Source organism: Zingiber officinale, chromosome 6A (genome assembly GCF_018446385.1).
Source record: "Zingiber officinale cultivar Zhangliang chromosome 6A, Zo_v1.1, whole genome shotgun sequence".
NCBI classification, from domain to species: domain Eukaryota; kingdom Viridiplantae; phylum Streptophyta; class Magnoliopsida; order Zingiberales; family Zingiberaceae; genus Zingiber; species Zingiber officinale.
Window position 1 is genome coordinate 142,392,598 of NC_055997.1, and position 25,028 is coordinate 142,417,625.

At 43.8% G+C, this 25,028-nt stretch overlaps 2 protein-coding genes across 4 annotated transcripts; both read left to right on the top strand.

Moving 5' to 3' along the window:
* Nucleotides 1–2,224: 2,224 nt before the first annotated feature.
* LOC121998418 (pyrophosphate--fructose 6-phosphate 1-phosphotransferase subunit beta-like) lies at nt 2,225–10,339 on the top strand. 3 transcript variants are annotated; one of them, XR_006116491.1, is made up of 17 exons: nt 2,225–2,518; nt 2,625–2,786; nt 2,902–3,023; nt 3,415–3,468; nt 3,602–3,708; nt 3,806–3,911; nt 4,356–4,419; nt 4,758–4,846; nt 5,377–5,508; nt 5,639–5,809; nt 5,917–6,032; nt 6,409–6,520; nt 7,088–7,172; nt 8,140–8,184; nt 8,269–8,337; nt 8,432–8,566; nt 10,203–10,339. XR_006116491.1 is itself a non-coding variant. In XM_042553349.1 (16 exons), the coding sequence occupies exons 1-16, from the start codon at nt 2,332–2,334 to the stop codon at nt 8,506–8,508; spliced, it is 1,698 nt and encodes a 565-aa protein (XP_042409283.1). In that variant the 5' UTR covers nt 2,225–2,331; the 3' UTR covers nt 8,509–9,641. The 3 variants fall into 3 exon arrangements, 1 of the variants encoding a protein (XP_042409283.1); XR_006116490.1 differs by lacking the exon at nt 10,203–10,339 and adding an exon at nt 8,652–9,641; XM_042553349.1 differs by lacking the exon at nt 10,203–10,339 and having other exon boundaries at nt 8,432–9,641.
* A 59-nt stretch (nt 10,340–10,398) lies between these two features.
* Nucleotides 10,399–13,913, top strand: LOC121998416 (formin-like protein 16). Its single transcript, XM_042553348.1, has 2 exons — nt 10,399–11,588; nt 12,423–13,913. Exons 1-2 carry the CDS (start codon nt 10,417–10,419, stop codon nt 13,726–13,728), a joined length of 2,478 nt encoding a protein of 825 aa, XP_042409282.1. The 5' UTR covers nt 10,399–10,416; the 3' UTR covers nt 13,729–13,913.
* Nucleotides 13,914–25,028: the final 11,115 nt, after the last annotated feature.

Genomic DNA, 25,028 nt, shown 5'->3' on the forward strand with positions numbered 1-25,028 from the left:
TTGATTGAGACAAACTTCTATAAAATTAATGAACTAAGTGTTAAAACACTAGTCGAGGTGCATGCGCAATTAATTAGTTTTCTAATCGGTACATTAGCTGTTAAAAACCAGCACAAAATGATCAAATTAAAATTCTCATTAATTTAATGGGAAAACCCATATTAACAATTAAATTAAGAGAAGTGGTTGGGTTTTCTTTAATCTCAGGAGACAAAATTAAGAGCCGTGTTGGTAAGCTACCAAGTTAGATCACACATAAAACACACCTCAACAAATATCTGTTTCCAGCAGACTGATTTTGTCATATTTTACTATCTTGATAAACTTGTTTTTTTTTAATAATTTCCCAAAATTAATTAATTATTGTTCTTATTAATTAGAGCCCTTTAATACCAAAACAAAACTTGAGAAAATTGCATACAATTCTATTGGAATTCCCAAGAAGCCAAACTGAATATTTAGGACATCTTTAATAATGTTTTTTTTTAAAAAAAATGTCATATCAAAAATCTAAAAATATATTACTCTTTTCTATATCCAAAAATCTTCATATAACTTTTTTTTTTGGACTCTATATTATCAAGTTCATATTTTTATTTCGTTCAACTTCTAAGTTAATAAACTTTTAAAAAAATCTTGCGGTGGAGGAAGTCGTGTGAAGAGAAGAAAGGCAAAAGGCATGTATGATTAATTATTGAGTGTTGAAGTCAAGAGCTTTAATTTCTTTTTCCTAAAGTAGGTAGAGGAGATTAGCTGTCGGCTGTATTTGATATGAGAAAGGATTGCAAAAACACAAAACAAAAAAGGGATAACATCAGGGACATTCAAATTTTAAAATTATTTATAATTTTTAACATAAAAAAAATATTTTATATATATATTTTTAAGTATTCAGCTAAATGTGTAAATTGTGCCCAACCAAATCACAGTATTTGGTAGAATTCGGTTCATTTGATTCAAAATTAATTTTGTATAGATTTTGTTTGATTAATGGATTTATTCAAAAATAAATAAATAAATTAATTCGATTTCGATTTTTAATGGAATGCTCATCCTTAACGTTGGATAGGCAAAGCCTTCCTTTCAATCATTTAGGTATAAATTTACTGGGCTGAAAAATCAGGGTGGCCCAACCCAATTTCAACAATAATATTTGGGACCCATGGAAATGATGGGTTGAGGGAGGCTTGTCGTTAAATTAATTATATATGTAACTTAATGTGTCGATAGTAAAGCGGATCTAATTTTTATTTTCCGTTTTAATTTTGTCATTTTAATTTGTTTGAAATTAATGGACCACACACACATACATATATATATATATATATATATATATATATATATATATATATATATATATATATATATATATATTCAGATTGTTATCAATAATCTATTTAAATAATGTTTATTAATAAAACCTTTATTAATATACTAAATAAATAAAATAACTTTCAAAAATAAAAATTTAAAATAATCGAACGAGTTTAATTTGAAAGATCAATAACATTTAAACGACTAAATTTAAGCTAAAAAAATCAAATCAAACTCAAACAATATTATTTCAAGATTCATTTTAAATTGGATTAGGCTTAGCGACTTTATTACAAATCTCCTCTCATCTCGGCTTATTTACAATTTCGGCTCGTTTATACTCCTACGTAATTACAATTGCAATTTTTAGGATGCAATCACAAAATAAATTTTAATTTTTTGGGGTTTTAAAATTACAATATGATTTATTTTGTTTCAGGCCTTTTCATTCAATATTCAATTGAACTGTGTGGTAGGTTAATGGTCACTTTTGCTTTAATTCGTGGGAAAGCATTTTAAAATATTATTTTAAAATAATTATGTTCATCTTAAGACATTTAAATCTCCCATGAATTCGGCTTCCTATTTTCATATGATAATTAATTCGGTTAAATGGGAAATCAACGATTGCTCCACGTGTAATGCACGAGCGAAAGCGGTTGCTCGAAGTAAGTAAGAAAGAGAAGGGTGACGAATCGCATTCGCCTTTCCAGATAAGATAGTGACTAATTTCATTTTCAAAATTAATAGTTTTAAAAATTGGGTGGAAGAAATAAGTTGTCTTTTAAAATGGATAAAAAGGGGAAAAAAATGCGTGGATTAATTTATTTTTAAAAAATAGTAAAAAAGTTTATTCTTTGTCTTTTATTTTTTAAAAATTCTTTTTATTTAAACCCACCGGTTCGACTCAGAGATCTTTTGCTCGTGCGACGTGCGGTGCGAATTCGAAATATCCCAAGACGCTCGCTTCTTCTGCTCGGCTCGGAAGGCCAAAGCCGTCGGTCGGAGCCATCGCCCATGGCGACTGCGAGCTCCCTCCCGCCCAACGGCGCCGCCGTCAAGGGACCCTACCCCGGTCGCCTCGCCTCCGTGTACAGCGACGTGCAGACCAGCCGACTCAACCATTCCCTCCCTCTCCCCTCCATCCTCAAGGCCCCTTTCGAGCTCCGCGATGGCCCTCGTAGCTCCGCCGCCGGAAACCCAGGTCATTCTCTTTGAGCCATCTTATCTCACTTGGTTTTTTATCGGTTCTGTTTTTAGCTTATGTCACTCGCGTCTTTGATGTTGTCGTTGTTGCTTGTATCTGATAGACGAGATTGCGAAGCTATTTCCTAATTTATTTGGTCAGCCGTCGGCAAAGCTAGTGCCGGCTGGCTCGGGTCCTTCAGATTTGCCCGGGAGCCTGAAGATTGGGGTTGTGCTGTCCGGCGGCCAGGCTCCAGGTGGACACAATGTGATATCTGGGATATTCGGTAAGACTATCAGATCTAGAACTCATTCTTCTTCTTCTTCTTCTCCTCCTCCTCCTCCTTTTGTTTCCTCGTATCCAAATAATCTGTTACTATGTTTTTTCTCCCCTTCTGTTAGATTACTTACAGGATAGGACGAAAGGTAGCATCCTGTATGGATTTAGGGGGGGACCGGCAGGTATTATGAAGCGCAAGTACGTGGAGCTGACTCATGATTTTGTCTATCCTTACAGAAACCAGGTATCTATTCTTCCATCACTATTTAGTAAAAGATACTGAAAAATTGTCCGGGATTCCTGTGGTTATTGTACTAGTTTTTCCATGACGGAGGTATACTGGATTTGGTGGATCAAATTCTAAAAGTAGCTCCCAGATGATAGAGTTAAAATTTACTTATGATTAGTTTCATAATAGTATGTAAGTGACGTGGTTGGTGGTCTTTTAACGGGATCCTGTCAAGAAATGACCGTTAATTGCATTTTTTTGGCTAAGCAAGAAATTTGAATTTAGACTACCTGCCTCCTTATACTTCTACGTGTTGAAGTTATGCATTAAATTTAAATAATCAACGAGTACATTCGCAAATTCATGGAGAAGTCTATGGTCATATCCTGTGGTTTCTCCTGAATAGGGTGGATTTGACATGATCTGCAGTGGAAGGGACAAGATTGAAACTCCAGAGCAGGCATTTTCTCTCATCCTTTTCTAGTTTATCTAAAATCAGTACTTTTCTTAATTATGTCTGCTCACTACAAAAAGCTTTGTTTTTCTCATATTGTCTTTTATTCTGACATACCATTCATCTCCGTGTTCATCAGTTCAAGCAAGCTGAAGATACTGTGACAGAACTTGATTTGGATGGACTTGTTGTTATTGGTGGTGATGACTCCAATACTAATGCATGCCTGCTTGCTGAAAATTTTAGGTTGAACTTTGAGACAATTCATTAAACCAATATTGTACTCATTTTGATGTTGATGATTACTGATCATATTATCTTCTTGAACTTCACATTTGATTAGGCAAAAGAAAATGAAAACTCAGCTCATTGGATGTCCCAAAACGATTGATGGAGATCTCAAATGCAAGGAAGTTCCTACAAGTTTTGGATTTGATACTGCATGCAAGGTTTGTTCCTCACTTGTGTGTTGGTTGTTTGCTATAGTCAGCATCTAATGGTCACAGAGGTTGAGTGATAAAAAATGAAAAATTATTCAAATAACCTATCGAGTATGTAGCTTTAAATATTTGGATCATATAGAACAGTTGACTTGCTAAAAAAATCTTATGTAGAAAAACTTTGACAAATTTATGACTTTAGACCTTTATGATTCATATGATTGCAAGAGGTCCAGTGGGTATGTGCTTCTCAATGTGTATCCCTTTACAATGTTTATTGGTTGTGATATATATAACCTGTGCCTTCAAAGTTGGGAAATACTTTCAGATGAAAACTTTCATCAGTTAATCCGTTTTCTCAGGTTCTGTTTGTATTCTATATATAAAATGCTAATTTTCAGTACTGCATGATTTTTATTGAATGTTTTCCCTGAGATCATTCTTGCTTTGCAGATCTACTCTGAAATGATTGGAAATGTAATGATAGATGTGCGTTCAACTGGCAAATATTACCATTGTAAGTTCAAAGCTGCTACTCTGAAACAGATACTTCAGGAATTGGCATAAAGTTCTTGGTTGTGTATCATAGGAGCTTGCTCTATTGCTTCAATTGTATAATAGATTGGTTAGTTGCTAAAGAATAGTTTTCCAACACTACCTAAGACCACTTAACAGATGTGGTTAAATTTCCTTCTTGTGCAAACCTAGGCCCTTCATGTGGATGAATTTCTTCCCCAAAACAGTCACATCAGTTGCCTAAATCTCCGGCAATTTAAATAGCTATTATGAATACTCTGTGTCTATTTATTTATGTTATATATTCTTTTTCTCATGTTATGGCTTCTGCTTCTACAGTTGTGAGGTTGATGGGTCGTGCTGCTTCACATATAACATTGGAATGTGCTTTGCAAACACATCCTAACATTGCCATCATTGGTGAAGAGGTAATTTGTCTTGTTAAATTAAATGCTTTGTTGAAGGATCTATTTGATAATCACTAATGCATCTTTCTGAGTGTTCATTGTCTTGCAACAAGCCACTATCTGGTTCATGAACTTGTTTGTTATTTAATGATGTTGTTCTCCATGATCAAAGATGTTTGCATTTGGGTTGAGCAAACTGGTTCTTGTATTGCTTCATTAGGATTTAAGTTGAAATTAACTGACAATTATTGCTGTTGAATTAAATTAAACTTTCCTAAATCTATACATTTGTCTTTGAACATGGGAATGAATATCTGTATGGCGTTTATTACGTATACTTTCATTGACTATTCATTTGAACTGCGTGTGGGTAGAGAAACTTGAGCAAAATGTAGGTTTGATCAACAGAAAAGGCATCGGTAAGAGAAACTGAATTAAATGACATTGTTGTAATTACTGTCACACTACTTTTGATGCATGGTGTATTTTTCTTCATCACAATATCAATTATTCATTATTTCTTCTGGCTTCACTATCCTTTTTGTTTACAGGTGGCTGCTAAGAAGCAAACACTTAAGAATGTTACAGACTACATTACTGACATTATCTGCAAGCGCGCAGAACTTGGCTACAATTATGGTGTCGTACTTATTCCTGAAGGACTGATCGACTTTATTCCTGAGGTTCGTGACATTATTTTCTTATCTTACAATCATAATATTTGGTACAAAAATCACTAAATAAGGAATTTGTTGGCTTCATTTTTGGTTCAAAAAATAACTGTTGAATCAATATTTTCTTTTGGTCTTTCAGGTCCAACAACTTATTGCTGAACTAAATGAAATCCTAGCTCATGATGTAGTTGATGCTGAGGGGTTGTGGAAAACCAAACTTCAACAACAATCAAAAGTTCTCTTTGAATTCCTGCCCCAGGCAATCCAAGATCAACTTTTGCTGGAAAGAGATCCACATGGAAATGTACAGGTGATGCTAATTATTTAATGATTATGCAATGGAGGTTCCCTTTCAACTGGTATATTTAAAATGGTTGGTTAGTCATTTTTTTATGGTTTGTTTATATTCTTGCACAGGTTGCCAAAATTGAAACTGAAAAAATGCTCATCTCCATGGTTGAAACTGAGTTGCAGAATAGAAAATTGGAGGGTAAATACGCTGGAAATTTTAAAGGACAGTCCCACTTTTTTGGGTAAGAATAGCCATGTTACTTCAATTGGTCTACATTCGCTCTCTAGTGCATCTCTCTATATTTAATTTTTTTTTTTCCCTTTGTTGATTAACTACTTTGGGCGAGGCTTGATTTCATGCTAAGGTTTCTCTAGACATCAACATAGAATTATTGGTGATCTTTGCATCTAGGAATACATCTGTTCTGTTAAGGATTCAGATTTTGGATTTGGATCTTATTATGGTACACTCTCTGGCATGACCTGCCTTTTTGTTGTTTTTTAATCCTTATCACATTCACACAATTTAAAGTTCTTAGCTGTATTTTGCCCAACTATACTAGAGTGTTGGTTTTCCTTTGTGCTATATAGTTTCAGTTTGAAATTTTGCATTTGCAGATATGAAGGAAGATGTGGCTTGCCAACAAATTTTGATGCCAACTACTGTTATGCACTGGGGTATGCTGCGGGAGCTCTGCTACATTCAGGAAAGACAGGGCTCATTTCCTCGGTTTGTTATTTCATCACTTGCTGTCATGATTTATGTTGTATCACTAGAACTTTTTATTACAGATTATGCATCAAAATTATTTGTACAAATCTTTCTGTATTTGCATGTGCATGCTGCATCAATTCTTGCATGGTGTGTGTGTGTGTGTGTCTGTTATTATTCATGGTATGGTTTCATGCTATCATTCCCAGACCACTGTTTTTTTTTGTAATTCTAGTTGACTTGCAAAAAGTGGTGAATCAATGATTTCTCTGTTGCTTTTTTAAAAATTCATTTGATATGCTCACTTATCAAATGATCTGTGATTGTTCATGTTGCTAGGATCGAGTATAATTTACTTATCACAATTGTCCTACCACTGAGTGGTGTCGCAGAAGAAGATAACTATGCCAAATTTTGAACTATTCTTGCTTGACTAATAGTTGGTGTGATGCTTTCATTAGATTGAAAATAAGTAGCCTGTTCTATCTAGTTAAACAATGTCTTTGTTTAAGATTAAGAAGACATTGTATAAAAAGTTTTTGTAGGTTTTAGTAACTAATTCTTTCTTTGGCTTGACAATTCCAGGTTGGTAACTTAAGTGCTCCTGTTGATGAATGGACTGTTGGTGGAACTGCATTGACTTCATTGATGGATGTAGAGAGGAGACATGGTATGGCATCTTTGATTATTTTCTAGCCGTTCATACATAGCTGATACATTCATTGCTTGTTTTTTTTTGCACTCGATTATTATATCTGTTTGTGTTTTCTTTATTTGTTAGAGAAATCTAACTTGGTTAGGAGAAACTTCGCCGTGGCATAATTTGGACTTGCTTTATCTGTCCTCTATGGTCATTACTGGTTGCATGGTTGTGAATACTGCATTCAGTTTTTTTATTCCATCATCATTTTAGGTATCCTCAAGATATGCTTCAACATGGTCCATCCACAATTCAATATACTCTCTTCTTTGCATGGAGAAGCCACAACGACTAGTTCTTGAGTAGTCAGAATTTAAGTTATGACATTAAAATTCTTGTCAAGCCTAGATTATTGCAATTATGTTCCCTGTCTGGATAAATAAGGAGAGCTTGGGTGAGGCGTCATTATCATAGCTGTCACACTTCCATTCTCCATATGTTTGTATGTTTTCTTTTTGCCCGGAGAAGTTAGAGCTACCAGTCTTTGAGTGGTCATCCATTTTTAAGCTATGACTGGTTGCTTTGCTTTGTTTACAGTTCAAAAGAATAAAAAATCACCATTTGGTCTAATGGTAAGCAAGTTAGATTCAAATGATTTGCCATTAATGTGTGAGGAACGGACCTGTTTACGATGTAGGGCCAACTCTCACTCAATTTTATTTTTTTAAATGAAAAATTATTAAAATTATCAGCAATGGCTATTTGCCAATCCTCCAGTTTCTTATGTCCATAACAAACATGGGAATAAGACAAGTGCTTTAGATAGATTAATACACAGTATCTTTCAGTGCAGAAATAACAATTAGTCAAAGTTATAAAGCTACAATCTTCCATTTATATCTATTAGTTTCAATATGATAGCTGTATGGTTGCCGAGTTATGACCAAGACAAATGATACTTCCAGCTTATTTCTCATAAATTATTAATTGCCTCCAGGTAAATTCAAGCCAGTGATCAAGAAGGCTATGGTGGAACTGGATGGTAAATCTCTTTCTTGTTTTATAACATTTAATTAACATTGTTGTTACAGCTGTAGTTTCTGATCTTAAAATTATTATTATTCAGGTGCCCCATTTAGCAAGTTTGCATCAATGCGAGATGAGTGGGCTATCAAGAACAGATACATCAGCCCCGGTATGATCTCTCAAATTTATGACTATTCTGTTGTTTGAATTATTTTCTTCCAGCTAAATATCCATTTTCTTTAAAAAAAAAATCAACTTTGCAGGACCAGTTCAATTTATTGGTCCAGGATCAAACGATGTTAACCACACCCTGCTCTTGGAACTGGGAGCCTGGGCTTAATTGTCTGAAGCTGCCTTTGAAATTCATGTTAACCCCGAGAGTGGGGAACACAAACAAGGTATTTCTCATGCATTTCTCCTTGTCCTAGAAAAGGTGAACACAATTTTTGTGCTTGAGATTTTCTTTGCCGACAAATGAAATAGGTGATAGCTACGTGAAACTTGAGATCTTTGAGAAAGCATTTCCATCGTACCCTCCAATTGTCGTTGACATATAGCTTGAGCAGAAGGCAATAACAGTTGACCTTTTCCTACCTAACATGGTCAGACTAATTGGGTCAAACAGTTTGTGTCAAATCATGCCATCTACTTCATTGCATGTTTTGCCAATTCAACCAGCCCTGTTCCTTCTTAGATCTTGTGTTTTCTGTTTTTCCTTTTTTAATTTGCTTGATATTTAGTTATCGTTGTATCTTGTGTCTTTTTGAGATACCATTATTGATCATTCTAGCTTTCTTATGTCCAAAAATATTTTTTTTTATGCTGATTGTGACACCTTGTATGTTATTTTTCATAGCCCAAGATCATCTTGCAGATCACTCTGTGTCATAAAATTTTAAATCTAAATACTCCTAAACAGTTTATAATACCTACCCTCCATGTCAATTCTTTTATAGCATAAGTTGAATTAAATCTTGTGTTAAAATTGCTAATCTATTTCATGTGTTACATTCTCAGTTGACCATGTAGAGTTGTTTTTTTGTAAATGAAATTTTCAATGATGACCAAATCACAACTAGGTCAAATTAGCAATGGAGTAGTTACGGACAAAATTTAGTTGCCTTTTTGTTGGAAGATATATATTGAAAATATATAAATATAGTACTGTGCTTTGGATATATAACTACAATGGTCATCTGCCTACAATCTTGATTATTTCATAATCTATATCTGATATCACAATGCCATTATCCAAAATTGTTGAATTGAATATTTAAAAGCCTAAGGTAATAGACCCTGTAAAAAATGCTCATGTTTTATGTAGATAGCCTGTTACCTCATGGCTTTAAATATTTGATTCAAAATTTATAATGCCATCTTAATTACCGTTGATAGTGTAATAAAACAGTTTGAATTCTGAAGAATTGTTATTTTATCAGATATAGATTATGAAATAGTCAAGATTATCGCTGACGACTATTGCATTTATAATTATTATGGAATGGAATAAAATGTATTTAAAATTTTACTGAATTTTTTTGTTTGTCTTATATAAAAGTCAAGAATAAACGACTGTTTGTGTCCTTTTCCGTCTGTCTCAGAAACAGGTCGCAGGTGTCACCGATCAAAGTATGCTTCGCTCTTTAACTTTCTATGATTTTTAATTCTCATCCCTGGAGATTTCAATTCATACCACACATTTTTCTTTTTTTTTTTCTTTTTATTCGTTTTCAAAGTTTTTAAATTTTACAGTTTACCCTAAAATTTTCTAATATTGACTCATGCTAAATAAATGTGTATAAAACACGGATGGATTTCTGCTACATAATCTATTGAGTATTTTTTAAAAAAATATAGTTCGTGATTAATTTAAATATCCTTTTCTCTATTTTTTTTAATATGAAAATTTTCTAAAAACAGAGCTCTGGTGTCGGTTATGCAAAGCTGGATAACAGAGCATGTTTTCATTCTCAACCTTGCCATGCCTTTCATTTTACCCGTTTGCCCTTAATTGTTCAAATATTCTCAATGCAGCCCTCCTTAATTCGTCGGCCAAGAAGTTTCCATTTCCCATGGCCCAACACAGACGCACCACTTGACATCCCTTGACGCCGTCATTTCATTCAAACCGCGTTGATGTCCCTGAACTACGTCCCCTTTTCCCACACCAAATCCGCTTAACAACCACCACCCTTTCTCACCCACCTCCTCACGGCTCACTTCTCTCTCTCTCTCTCTCTCTTCATCCATGGCCGCTAGACGTATCCCTTCTTCCCTCCTCCTCTTCCTCCTCTCCCTCATCTCTGCCGCGACCTCAGCCGCCCAGGCGCCGTCGACGAGGAACATCCAGGTGCAATTCCCCTCCTTCCCCGCCCCCGCCTTCCAAATCCCCCCTCCGCCGCCGCCGGCGCAGGCTCCGGCCCCTGCTTCGACTCCCCCGCTGCCACAATCCAGCACTTCCAGAGTGAGGGTCGCCGTCGCCATCACTGCCGCCAGCAGCATCGCCCTCTGCGCTCTTCTTTTTTCGGGCTTCTTCTTCCTCGCCCAGCGCCTCCAGGTCAGAGTCGGCGATGGCGCCCTCCCCGAGCGCTCAGATTCGGCACCTAAGGGTCAGACCGCGTCGGGCGGAATTGTTGACGAGAATGGGCTGGACGCCATCTACTGGCGCGAGTTCAACGAGAAGAGGTGCCCCTTCTGCCATAACGAGTTGGATGCCTCTGAAGTCCGGGAACAAGGCGATAGTGGCGGTGGGGGTGGCGGTGGGGATGCTGATGGATCGTCCCCGGAAAATCCGGGGAGGATACAAGAAAGGCCGTTGCTTCCCGCCGGCAGCATCAGCTCATCGCAGTCGTTTTCTTCGGAGCAGAGCACGCCGTCTGTGTTCTCCTTTGCCGCCGTCCGAACCGCTGGGAGCGCGAAGCATATGGGTGTTCCCCGCCAGGAATCAGCCACTCGGTCAGCGGGAAGATCGAATTCGGAGTCTTCGTTATCATCGGCAGCGCTACCGCCTCCGTCTCTTCCTCCCCATCGACCGACGATGACATCAATCGCGGCCTCTGTGCCCCTGCCAGCCTCAGAATCAAACGCACCTCCACCTCGACAACCACCGGCGACGACCAAATCGAGCGCGGCCCCTCCTGCACCTCCTCCCCCACCGGTCGCCAAATCAATTCCCGCGGGCCCACCTCCACCACCTCCTCCTCCAGGGAAACCCCCACCCGCAGCTCCATCACGCCCTCCATTGCCTCCGCCGGCCCCACCAACCGGCGGCGGCCGTACAGCCATCGGCCCCTCAGCGATGCCGCCGCAGTCGTCGGCCGCGGCGGCGAAGAAGCTGAAACCGCTTCACTGGGACAAGATGAACCCGGACAACGCCCAACACTCCGTGGTCTGGGACAAGATCACGGACGGTTCATTCAGGTAAACACTCGCTCAATGAATGATCAATCATCTGTTTGTCGAAATGCCCCACTCAGTTTCCAGTACATTTGTCATACGTACAACCTTGAACCGGAGACCTCACTTTAGGTACAACAAACCACCAACTTACGATTGATTTAGGAGAACAAATCTGGATTAGGAAAATTTTCATGTCTCAACAACCTACAATTACAAACTATGAATTGCTTTCAAAAAAAAAAGTAAACCAACACGCAATGTAAATGATTTACTCTCTTTTAAATTGAAGAATTCAACTGATTGAACAGATCCATCTTTGCCTGTCTGTTTCTTGTTAATTCTCTACAAGTTTGAAGATTTCATTTTGCTTAGCTGACATGGTTTTTGACCTAATCCTCTTAAGACCTGGTGTTAGTGGACAGGAGGCTGATATAACATTAAGAATGTCCTGCTTGTTGCATGATAATGATAATCTTTTCATTATTATTTGGATGTTGAGCTGGTTTAGTAGAATATTATAATCCATAAGATTGTGCATCCTTGCGTACTTAAATTACATGTACCAGTCTGGTGCATGTGATAGATTGAGAGAGTTGAAGTGTATTCAATATTTATATGAACTGCTTGTGTGATTGGAGATTGCATTTTGTTTAGGCAAACTTGCCGTTTTTTTAAAGTCGAATTGGAGCCAAGTCAATTCCCTCGACTGAGTCGATGTGTTCATCTAAGTCAACGATTAAATTTCGAACTCTTCTCGTTAATGTTTGACTTAGAAAAAGTGTTTAATTTCTTTGTACCCGTAAGAGCACTGTTACATTGATATATGTTTTTTTTTTTTTTTTGACTCTGTTACAGATTCGATGAGGACATATTGGAAGTCCTGTTTGGCACGATGGCCACCAACCGGAAGTCCCCCGCCGGCGGTAAAGCTGGCGGTGCTTCCGGCAATTCCGGCCCCAGCACGCAGACAGCCGTGATCTCCTTTCTGGACCCGCGCAGGTCGCAGAACATCGCTATCGTCCTCCGCTCACTGTCCCTGAGCCGCACGGACATCCTCGACGCCCTCGTCGAGGGCCGCGGCCTCCCCGTTGAAGTCCTCGAGCGCCTCACCAAGGTCGCCCCTACCGAGGAGGAGGCGGCGTTGATCCGTAGCTACGACGGCAACCCCGGCAAGCTCACTGAAGCGGATTCCTTCCTCTTCCACATCCTCCGCGCTGTCCCCTCCCCGTTCGCCCGCTTCAACGCCATGCTCTTCCGGGCCAACTACGAGCACGAGGTGGCGCAGCTGCGGCAGTCGCTCCAGACGATGGAGGCGGCGTGCAAGGAAATGAAGACCCGCGGCCTTTTGCTCAAGCTACTGGAAGCGGTCCTCAAAGCCGGCAACCTCATGAACGCCGGCACGGCCCGTGGCAACGCCCAGGCCTTCAACCTCTCAGCCCTCTGCAAGCTCTCCGACGTGAAGAGCGCCGACGGGAGCACGACGCTGCTGCAGTTCGTGGTGGAGGAGGTCGTCCGGTCGGAGGGCAAGCGGCTTGTTGTCAAACGCAACCATAGCTTCGGCCCGACGACCCTGGACCGCACCACGAGCCACAGAGGCGCCTCCGGAACGAGGGAGGAAAGGGAGAAGGATTACGTCAAGCTGGGCTTGCCCATCGTCGGGGGGATCAGCGACGAGTTCTCCAGCGTCAAGAAGGCGGCCAGCATTGACCCCGACGCCCTCGCAGGTACCTGCGCCTCTCTAACCGCCCGCCTGGCTGAGATTCAGCAGTTCCTGGGCACGTGCGGCAACGACGGGTTCACGAGGGAGATGCGGGAGTTCGCGGCGGCGGCGGCGGAGGATCTGCGGGCGGCGAGAGCAGAGCAGGGGCGGGTGATGGAGCTGGTGAGGGGCGTCACGGACTACTACCAGCCGGGATCCTCCAGGGCGAAGGGAAGCCACCCGATGCTGCTGTTCGTCATCGTGAGAGACTTCTTGAACATGGTCGACAAGACCTGCGTCGACATCGCCCGCAACCTGCAGACGAAGAAGAAGCCGCAGCAGGCGGAAGCGTCGGGGAGTCAAAGGAAACCAGTGGCGCGGTTTCCCTGCTTGCCGCCGAACTTTTTGGCTGAAAATTCCAAGTCGGAATCGAGCAGCGACGACGATGAGGCCGGATCGTGACAGGGGATCGAGACGACGATCACAAGGACAAAGGCCTGTTAAGCATTCGATTATTGGCAGCATTGATTCTTTTTTTAGAGAAATTTTTAAATTCGTCTCGAATGTTGTTCAAATATAAATTTTGTACATTTGTACATCAATTCCCAATATGATTAAAACGAACTTGTGATGGATTGTCCTCAGAATTTATTTGTGGTTTTTGATTTATTTGATACGCGGGATGAGTCGGTCACGTAAAAAAAACTTTTTTTTTTTTTTTTTGAAAAATTTATATGCGTCGTCTAATGAGAAATAAAATGTTGCATCCAGTCCTATTAATAAAATTTTTTATTTTTTACTCTAATCAAATATAATAGATACTAATTTATTTAATTATCTTAAATATTTTTAATTATAAAAAATTAAAAAATAAGTATAATTTTTCTTAAATTCAAGATATTAAATTAATCTAGTATATTTTCTATCAAATTTAGCAAGACTATTTTTCCATCTCAATTGAATGAAATTATATCTATTTTTAGATTTTTTTTATACTTAAAAAATATGAGGGACAATTTTAATAGAAAATATACTCGATTCTAATTTAAAGGATTGAATTTAAGAGTTGATCCGGTGGTAAGGACGCGTGGAGGTCAAAAATCAGGAGAGTCAACCCTAAAGTCTTGCCGAGCGGATAGGTCATCCGATCGCCCGGTCGAAAATCCCCCAGGACGGACGTAAGGTAGCTCGACCACGGGTCGGGTTTCCAACGCTCAAGGTAAAAGAACTGTCGTTCCGAGTGGCCAGGCCGCTCGGAAGAATCACAGACCAAGAAGGTGCAATCTCATCCGAGCATGTGACCGTGGACTTTCCCGGTCGGTCCGATACACTCACATCCCCGTACGCCAGGAGAACCGAGTGCCCGTCTCGACCGGACCATTAGATGACAAAACCCAGAAGGAGACAAAAGGAGCAGCTGACGATATCAGCCTCGAGACACCGGCCGCCGACAAACAGCATGGTCGGCGGCCGAGCCGTACAGAGGATCGTACGGTGGGAGCTTCCACTGTCATGCCAGAGATACGCTCGGACGATTGCGGAATGGCGGTAGGCATGCTTTTCTGACATCCGCGTTTGAGGTATGTTTGGAGAAGCGTGCATGCCTCAAAAAGCGTGCACGCGCCTCTCCGGGGTCCTATATAAAGACCCTCAGACTTCATCTGAGGTATGGATTTCTGATCACTGTAGCTACAGTAGCGTTACTCTGCCTCTCTTCTTCGCTTCCTGACTTGAGCGTCGGAGGGTCGTCGCCGGGAAACCCCTCCCGGCTCGGCCTTGTTACAGGTTCACTAGAGGGCCACCTCGTCCCGGAGTGCATGCGGAGCCAGTAGAGAGCGGCATGTCCCCAGCGTCTGTCGACTCAGTCTCGGACGGGATTAAATTGACGTCGTTTGTGGGAACGCACCTAAATCCGAGCCGAGAAGATGGAAGAAGCTGGACGCCAATCCATGGTAACGCTCTCTCCCGAGGAGCTCGAAGCACTCATTCAAGCGCGAGCTGCAAAGATGGTTGAGCAACAGCAGAAGGCCCAAGTAGAAAGGATAGCGCAATAGGCCGCCTTGGTCTCTGGAGGCCGAGCGGCTATGGAGGACTGACCGGAACAATATTCTACGTGGGCTCAGAACAAAGGGCAGATCGACACACCGGGAGAAGCGCCAGCCGCCCCCATTCCATTTCATCGGGCACTGTTCCAGACCCTGTCGGAGCTAGCCCTAGCTAACCAGGGATCGTCCGATGAAGCGCCCGTGCGAGATGCCAGAAAGGGGAAAGCACCGCGTACAGAGTCATCTCCCGAGCGGGTCAATCACCAGTTCTCTAAGGCGATTTTACAAGACCCGCTCCCGAAGCATTACGCTCCAATATCGATCGGGGAGTATAATGGCGTAACTGATCCGGACGACCATCTCGGTAAGTTCGATAACGCTGCCACTCTTCACCAATATACCGACGAAGTTAAATGCAGGGTTTTCCTTACTACATTGTCCGGTTCGGCGCAACGCTGGTTCCGGAGGTTGCCGGACGGATCAATTAAGAGCTTTAGAGATTTCCGAACGGCCTTCCTACATCATTTCACAAGCAGTAGGCACTACCAGAAGACCAACGTCAGTCTGTTCGCCATCAAACAAGGCTCGAAGGAGCCACTCTGAGCCTACATCTAGCGCTTCAACCAAGTGGTCATGGACATCCCAACGGTCACTTCAGAAACTATGATGAACGCGTTCACACAGGGACTTGTGGACGGTGATTTCTTCCGCTCGCTCATCAGAAAGCCGCCTCGCGACTACGACCATATGCTGCACAAGGCCAATGAATATATCAACGTAGAGGAAGCCCAGGCAGCCAGAAGGAAGGAAGCACTGTCTGAGCCACCAACCTCAGCTGAGCGGAAACCTCCTACTAGCTACCATCCACCTAGAGGACCTCGGGCGGAAGCAGCCCAACCTCATCAATAAGCAAGGCCGCACGCCGTTCAACAAGTAGCGGTCGATCGACCTAAGCCAAAAGGGAAGATATGGACTCCCATGTTTTATTCGCTCCATCAGTCAGCAACCCACAACACACGCGATTGTCGGAGCCTCCCCCCAATCGCTCATCCTACGCCGAGGAATTATCACCGCCGATCACGTTCGCCGGACCGGCGACACCGACACCAGAGCCCCGATCAACGTGTAGAGAGGGAATCCCTCGAGCCGCAACGTCATGAACAACCCATGACTCAACCTCGGGCATCGCACGAGCGTCCCAGGCAATTCGCTCAGGAGGAAGAGAATAGAAGCAACGCGTCCCGAGGAGAAATCAACATCATCGCTGGTGGACCAACCGGAGGTGACTCCAACAGGGCAAGGAAGGCACATGCAAGGCAGCTTACGATCCATGTGGTTGACTGCAGTAAGGAGCGGGCGAACGGGCCCGAGATCAGTTTTGGGCCTAGGGACCTCGAGGGAGTCAAAGTCCCGCATGATGATGCCCTCATCATCCGAACGGTAATAGCTAACTACACTATTCACCGCATCTTTATTGATACAGACAGTTCGGTCAACATAATCTTTCGGAAGGCCTTCGACCAATTGCAAATCGACCGAGCCGAGTTGCTACCGATGACAACCCCCCTCTACGGGTTCACCGGTAATGAAGTTTTGCCGGTCGGACAGGTTTGGCTGGCTATCTCGCTAGGAGAGGAGCCACTCAGAAGAATGTGGATGACTAACTTCATTGTAGTCGACGCTCCCTCTGCGTACAATGTGATCTTGGGGCGATCGGCTCTCAACGAGTTTCGAGCGGTCGTATCAACATTTTGTCAGAAGATGAAATTCCCCGTGGAAGATCAGGTGGGAGAAGTCCGAGGTGATCAGCTAGCGGCCCGACGCTGTTATGTAGAGATGGTCCGATCCAAAGCCAAGGCTGCCCGGAAGCCACCACGCGTCGAGGTAAATGCTATAACCGAAAAGTCACCTTCTTTAATTTACGAAGAAAAGGAGGAAGCAAAGATCCACCCTGTTCGACGGGATGCCACTACGTTCATCGCATCCGACCTGGAGCCGAGTCAGAAGGAGAAGCTGATCAGATGTCTCCAGCAAAATTGCGACGTCTTCGCTTGGTCGACCCACGAGCTGCCAGGGGTCTCGCCGAGTGTAGCGCAGCACGAACTTCACGTCCTGTCGGACGCTCGGCCGGTGAAGCAGAGGAAGAGGGACTTCAGCGCCGAACAGAATGTCATTATCCGAGCTGAAGTTGAGAAGCTTCTAGAGGCCGACTACATACGGGAGATGCAATTCCCGAGCTGGCTCGCCAATGTGGTGCTGGTCTCCAAGCCAGGCAACAAATGGAGAGTCTACATCGATTTCCGGGATCTAAATAAGGTATGCCCGAAGGATTTTTACCCTCTACCCCGAATCGACCAATTGGTAGACTCTACTGCTGGATGTGAGTTGATATGCATGCTGGATGCATATCAGGGCTACCACCAAGTGCCACTCGCCCGGGAAGATCAGGACAAAGTGAGCTTCGTTACTGCGGACGACACTTACTGTTACAACGTGATGCCGTTCAGACTAAAAAACGCCGGAGTCACATACCAGCGGCTAATGAACAAAGTGTTCCGGGAGCAGATCGGGCACAACCTGGAAGTCTACATGGATGATATACTAATCAAGTCACTCCGAGCGGCAGATCTTTGTACAGACATAGAGGAAACCTTCCGAACACTGACGAGGTATGGAGTCAAGCTAAACCCCCAAAAATGTTTGTTAGAAGCAAAATGCGGGCGCCTCTTGGGATACATCGTGACCGAGCGGGGCATAGAGGCGAACCCTAGCAAGGTGAAAGCACTGCAAGACATGCCGCCTCCCAAGAATCTAAGGGAAGTGCAACACCTCACCGGCCAGATAACGACATTGTCGAGATTCATCTCTAAAACAGCCGACCGGAGTTTGCCATTTTTCAAGATCTTGCGCCGAGCCACCAAATTCCAATGGGATCAGGAGTGCGACCGGGCGTTCGAGGAGCTGAAAGCCTATCTGAATTCATTGCCCGTACTGGCTAAACCGAATATAGGCGAGCCGCTCCGTAAATACCTGTCATCAACCGAGAATGCTGTTGGCTCCGCGCTGGTGAGGGAAGGCGGAAAAGAGCAGCCTGTGTATTTTTTGAGCCACATCTTAAAAGATGCTGACTCCCGCTATATTGGTCTCGAGAAGCTCGCGTTCGCCCTAGTCCTGGCCACACGGAGGCTCTGTCCTTACTTCTTGGCGTATACTATCATCGTTATGACGAACAGCCCACTGGGAAGAGTACTCCTAAACCCTGAAGCGTCCGGACGACTCATTAAGTGGACAATGGAGCTCAATGAATTTGACATCCAGTATCAACCCCGCTCGGCGATCAAGGCGCAGTCCTTGGCGGATTTCATAACAGAGGTACAAAATCCTGAACCCGAAGCTTTGTGGAAGGTATTTGTGGATGGGTCGTCCACTCGGCTCGGTAGCGGAATCGATATCTTGCTGCTTTCTCCTCAAGAAGAGCAGATGCATCTATCCATCCGTCTGGATTACCGGGCAACCAATAATGAGGCGGAATATGAGGCCCTCATAGCCGGCCTACAAGCCGCGCGACATGTGGGAGCCAGCCGGGTGATACTGTACTCTAACTCCCAATTGGCCGCTCAGCAACTTTCGGGGTCTTTCGAGATAAACAACGCAAGACTCTGACTCTACATGGAGGCCTTTGAAAATCTCAAGACTAACTTCATCGAGGTTGTCATACAGAAGATCCCCCGAGCTGAGAACCAGTCAGCGGACGAACTAGCCAAGCTCGCTAGCTCAATATCGCCGATCGTCATCCAGTAGCCAATTGAGCAAATGTCCTTGGTGGCGCATATCGACCGGATGGAAGATCTCACATTCCCAAGCGATTGAAGAACAGCCATAACAGAATTTTTGCGCTCGGGATCCACGCTGTTCGATCGGGAGGAAGCCCAGCTACTGAGGAGGAGAGTCGACCGGTTCACACTCATTGGGGACCAACTTTACAAAAAGGCGTTCTCCCGCCCGCTGGTGAAGTGTGTCAGCTCGGAAGACGCAGAATATATTCTCCAGGAGGTACATCAAGGATCTTGCGGAGGTTATCCGGGCGGGCGATCGTTGGCTAGGAAGATCCTGCTGGCCGGATACTTCTGGCCAACTCTATAGGAAGACGCCGCTCGGATCGTCGCCACTTGCCTTTCCTGTCAGAGGTTCCACAACTTCTCCCATAGGCCAACGGAGAAGATGAAGGCGTCTATTGTGTCCTGCCCGTTCGACCAGTGGGGTATGCATATAGTAGGACCTTTCCCCATGGCGACCGGGCAGCGGAGGTTTTTATTAGTGGCGGTCGACTATTTCTCCAAGTGGGTCGAAGCCGAACCACTAGCCAAAATAACCGAGCAGATGGTCAAGAAGTTCATCTGGCAGCATATAATCTGTCGATTTGGCATTCCTCGGCGGCTCATTTCGGATAACGGGAGGCAATTCGTTGGTCAGCAGCTCGGAGAATGGTGCAAGGGATACGACATCGAACAACACTTCACTTCCGTGGCGTATCCTCAGAGCAATGGTCAAGCCGAAGTAGCCAACCGGGAGATCCTGCGAATGCTTCGGGTTCGGCTCGATCACATGGGAGGAAGATGGGTGGACGAGCTGCCCGGCGTGCTATGGGCCATTCACACAACCCCAAAGGAGGGGACGGGGGTAACACCGTTCCACTTGGTATATGGGGGCAAAGCGGTCGTCCCAGTCGAGATCGAAGTCGAGTCCGATCGGATCCAGAACTACGATGGGGACAACGCCGAGCGGAGACAACTGGAGTTGGACCTAGTTGACGAAGCACGAGCTAAAGCAGTTGTCCGGCTGATGGCGTACCGGTAAAGAATGAAGCAGAATTACAACAGGCGTGTAATTCCCAGAGCATTCCAGGTCGGCGACCTAGTATGGAAGAAGATGAAGCCGGTTGGCGATGTGAGTAAGATGGCAGCTCCCTGGGCGGGGCCCTTCAGAGTTGTCGAGAAACTCCGATCGGGTGAATACTACCTAGAAGATTAGGATGAACGGCTGTTAGAACGACCATGGAGTGCAAACCACCTCCAGCCATACCGAGCGGGGTAAAAGGTGCACTAGTGTAATTTATTTCATGTATGACCCGTTCGATTTGTATCCTTTGGCTGCAGGAGTAAAAATTAAAAAGGACAAGAATATGAGCATTTGGTGCCGAACGGCAAAACTCCACGAAGACCGTCGAGCGGCGACGTTAAACTCTAAAGTCGAACCGACGACTATAAACCCCCCGGCCTGAAGACCGTCGAGCGACGACGTTAAACTCTAGAGTCGAACCGGCGACTATAAACCCCCCCTCAGCCTGAAGACCGTTGAGCGGCGACGTTAAATTTTAGAGTCGAACCGACGACTATAAACCCCCCGGCCTGAAGACCGTCGAGCGGCGACGTTAAACTCTAGAGTCGAACCGACGACCATAAATGCTCCGCTCGGAAGGCCGTCATGCAGCGACGTTAAAGCCCAGCACTTAATGGCAGGCGAGCAACTATCCTAAATCCTAGAAGGAACAAGCGAGTAGAAGCATTTGGGCATAGACTCCGCTCGGGCCTTAAGGTTGTTAATGACAACCAGGGGAAAACAAGATAACAGAACAAAAGTTGCATTCAAAAATTACATTCAAAAGTGGTATTTAAAACAAAAGTTGGCTGACCGAGCGGCAGAAATACAAAAATACAAAAGACACTTCATTCGAGATAATAAAAAACGCTCTTCGGTATAGTGGTAAGAAGCGCTGCATGCTCCCGGACGGGGATGACAAAGGACTCCTGCAAGTGACCTTGGGCCTTCAGGTGGTCCGCAGTGGCAGTGATGGCCAACTCGAATGCCAGGACGAGCCAATCGCACACCTTCTGAACAAACTCAACCAAGCGGATGTACTTCTGTCTCAGTACGGTAAACCGGCTCGGCTCAGCCTCCTGGTACTCTTTGAGGGTAGCACGGGAAGCATCGAGAGCCTCTTGCAGGGCCTTCAGATTGTCCTTGAGAGCCACCACCTCGGCCAAACGACCCTTCTTTTTGCGGTCCAGCAGATCCGCCAACTCCTTTACCCACTGTTCCAGGGCACGGGCCTCCACATTCTTCGCTTCCAAATCAGCGATAGCGGTATTCTTCCGAGTGGTGGCGAGTTCTATCTTGCGATCATAAGTTTTGACCTGCTTTTCGAGCTGGTCTAGCATGTTGGCCTGGTCGGCCGTCTTCTTCTGTTCGGCCTCTAGCTGCTCCTTGGTCTTGGCCAGCTCCTTTTGCAGCTCGGCATATGAAGGGCCTTGAGAAGAGGATGACCCACCAGAAATCTTGAGATGCTTCAGCTCATCTTCCAGCAGCTCTAGACGAGTGGCAACCGTTATGTCTTCCACCCATCGCTAACAAAAATGGAGTACTTTAATGCCGAACGGGGGGCGATATAAAGAAATTTGAGCGGACAAAAGACTTACGCCGGTGGCATGCCTCATGTGATTGTTAGCTAGCAGGTCGGGAGGCACTGTGGCGACGCGGGCTCGGTCATCCGCCCATACCTCGGCGAGCGGCCCCCGGATGGCGATCATGTGCTCAGGGGCCTTGGGCCGATCCGACTCCACGAGGTAATCCTTAGTAGGAAGATGCAGAGTGGCCTTAATGGTACGGCGCCCGCCCGACGTCGTGTGAGCGGATGCAGAGGGATCAGATGCGAGGGCAGACAGCTTGGAAAGTATGACTGAGCGGCGAGGCCTCTGAGACACCGGAGGCAGGGAGCTGACCGGCTGAGCCGCGATGGGACCTGCAGGCGATTCCAGTTGGGAGGGGGTCCGGTCGGAGGAAAGGGCTTTGACGGAAGGAGCCTTACCTCGGGGAGACAGAGGGCCATCTGCTCGGACACTTGCACTGCGGAGGTAGCCGAACGAAGTGGCATCTCAGCTCGCCACCTTTTCCTGTTGAGTGGGAGCTTGTCCTCCGGATCGGAGTCTTCCTCCCGAACGGTCGATTCCCTGCTGGAGGCTGCACCACCTGTCACCTCCACTGGAGAAGTCTGAGCGGCCGACTCCCCCACATTGGTCTCACTCTCACCCTCGTGAGAACCGACCGGAGCAATACCCATCTGCTCCATCTCCTTAGCCGCTGCCGCCTCGATTGCCTCCGCCTTTTTCTTCAGAATCCCAAACAGTACAGATTCCATTACGATGTTCGCTTCAGAGAAAAGAGAAGGAAATCAGTTAGAACTCAAGGCAAATGCACAAGTAAATTTCTTACCAAAGCTGCTCGGGAGTTTGGTTCGGCTCAGACTCAAGCCGAACATGTACATCACTCCTTCAGGGAGGAGCTTGTTGAGGTCGAACTTCAGACTGGCTAGCATATTTGCCGCTTGAAGGTAGTCTGGTTGGGTCTTATATCTCTTCAGTTTGGGAGAGGTGGGCGGTCTGACCTGCCACTTGGTCAAAAAGGGGAGCCGTCCGGGAAAACGGAGGAAGAAAAAGTATTCCTTCCAATGTTTGTTGGAGGTGGGCATTTTATCGAAGAAGACCAAGCCGATCTGAGACTGGAACAGATAAGTGCCCAGCTCGGATTGCTTGGGGTAATAGTGTTGGATCGTGAAACGTCGATAGAGGGGGGGTGAATATCGATTCGAAAAGATAGCGTTAAAAAAAATTAAGCGCAGCAGAATAAAAAAACTTAGATAAATGAACACGATGTTTTTTACTTCGTTTGGAGCCTGTGACGACTCCTACTCGAAGGCCCGCACTCCGTGAGTACTTTCGTTGGGCAATCACTAGCAGTTCAAAAATTATTACAATTTAAAGTACAGGAATGCTAATGAAAATAAAGCAAATACCGATAAGAAATTAAAGAAAAGGAAAGGAACGTATTGTCGGATCTTTGTTAGCGTCGCAGAAGCGCAGAGCATTAGAGCAAGCAGTGGAAGGCTTTCTTTTCGTTGTTGTCTTGAAGCTCCCCTCTGACCCTCCTTTTATATGAGGCTCGGGGCGCCCCGGATCCCCTCCGGGCGCCCTGGTGAGACGTGGCAGGTCCAACCAGTGAGCTCCACGTGGCGACGCGCAATCGGGATAAACATCGCCTCCCGGGCGCCCGGACCACCTTTCTCCAGAAACCAGCTTTCCTGCAAGACAAGGTTAGTCCGAGGCAAATAAATAATGTATATCCTGCAAAACAGAGTGTTAGCATAGTTTATAAGTTTGACATAAGAAGTATGACTTAAATTTCGTCTTTCCGAGACCAGAATCTAGTCACGATCTCGGCTTAGATATCCGAAATGGATCTAAGTCGGATCGATGCCTAATGTTCCCTTCCCGGGAACGCGTCCTCACAGTCACTCCCCTCCAGTGACTTACCCTACTTACCTGCCAGACGTCCGGTCAGCCCTTCGACCCGTCTGGACTTCTCGCCAAGCGTCCGGTCAGCCCGTCGACCCGCTTGGACTTCTCGCCAGCTATCCAGTCAGCCCGTCGACCTAGCTGGACTTCTCGCCAAGCGTCCGGTTAGCCCGTCGACCCGCTTGGACTTCGTGCCAGACATCCGGTCAGCCCGTCGACATGTCTGGACTTCGTCTACACACTCGATCAAAGTGTCAGATAACAACAAACTAACTTAACCTGATTTGTCATTCATTAAAACCTGAGTTAAATCGTTAGTGCTAACCGCACCAACAATCTCCCCCTTTTTGATGGAATGACAACCTGATTAAGTTAGTGAAAACATATGCAAGTAACAACATGCATTTATGTGGTTTTTAAAGTTAGTTTATATTTTCAAATTGGTTGGGTTTAGCTAACTTAACCACCTAACCCTCCCCCTTTGTCATTCATCAAAAGAACTAATGTTAAGTATGCATAAATATAGACTTCAGACAAAGGAAAAATTTGTAAGAAATGATGTCAAGTTAACTTGGGGGAGTTTAAACTGTTTAACACTTATTAGCTTTTAGCTTTTAGAAAAATAGCTAAGTTTAGATAGTCAAATTTCAAACATAAGTGTTTAAGTTCTAAATTTCAAGATCAAGTTTTAACTTTGAAACTCTTTTCAAACAAGTTTTCAAAATCAAACTTTCAGGACTAAGTTTGAAAACAAATTTATTTTTCAAAAATTGATTGAAATTTTCACCACTAAGTTTGTAAAAGATTCAATTTTCAAATTTAAGGAAAATTATTTTGAGAAGCTTAGTTTTAAATTCAATTTTCAAAACTAAGTTAGATATAAACCCAATTCTTAAAAACAGCTTAGTTTTTCAAAAATAGGTTTAAGAAATTTTTAAGAAAGTATTTTTCAAACACAAATTTTAAAATAAGGAGAGATTTTAATTAATACCTCCCCCTGAACCTGACATAAAAGTATTTGCTAAAAATATTCAAAGTAGAATGATTTTTTAAAATAAAGGAAAAATAATCTTGTAAAATTCTTTTTCCAGAATCAAATTTTCAAAGTTCAAAAACAATTTTCTCATGTTTAACCAAGTTGAGTTTAAACTTTAATTTTCAAAAATAAATTTAATTTGAAAAACTGAAGTAGTTTTATTTCTCCCCCTGAACTTGACATTAAATCAAATGTCTAACCAGTTTGTTACTGACTGACTTATCAGAAGATAGCAGCTTTCACTTGGTTAGTCAAGTTAAGGTCAACCTTAACTTGATTAATGTATATTTTGTATTTAACGCCCAGACTTATATCGATGCACTGAAATAAACA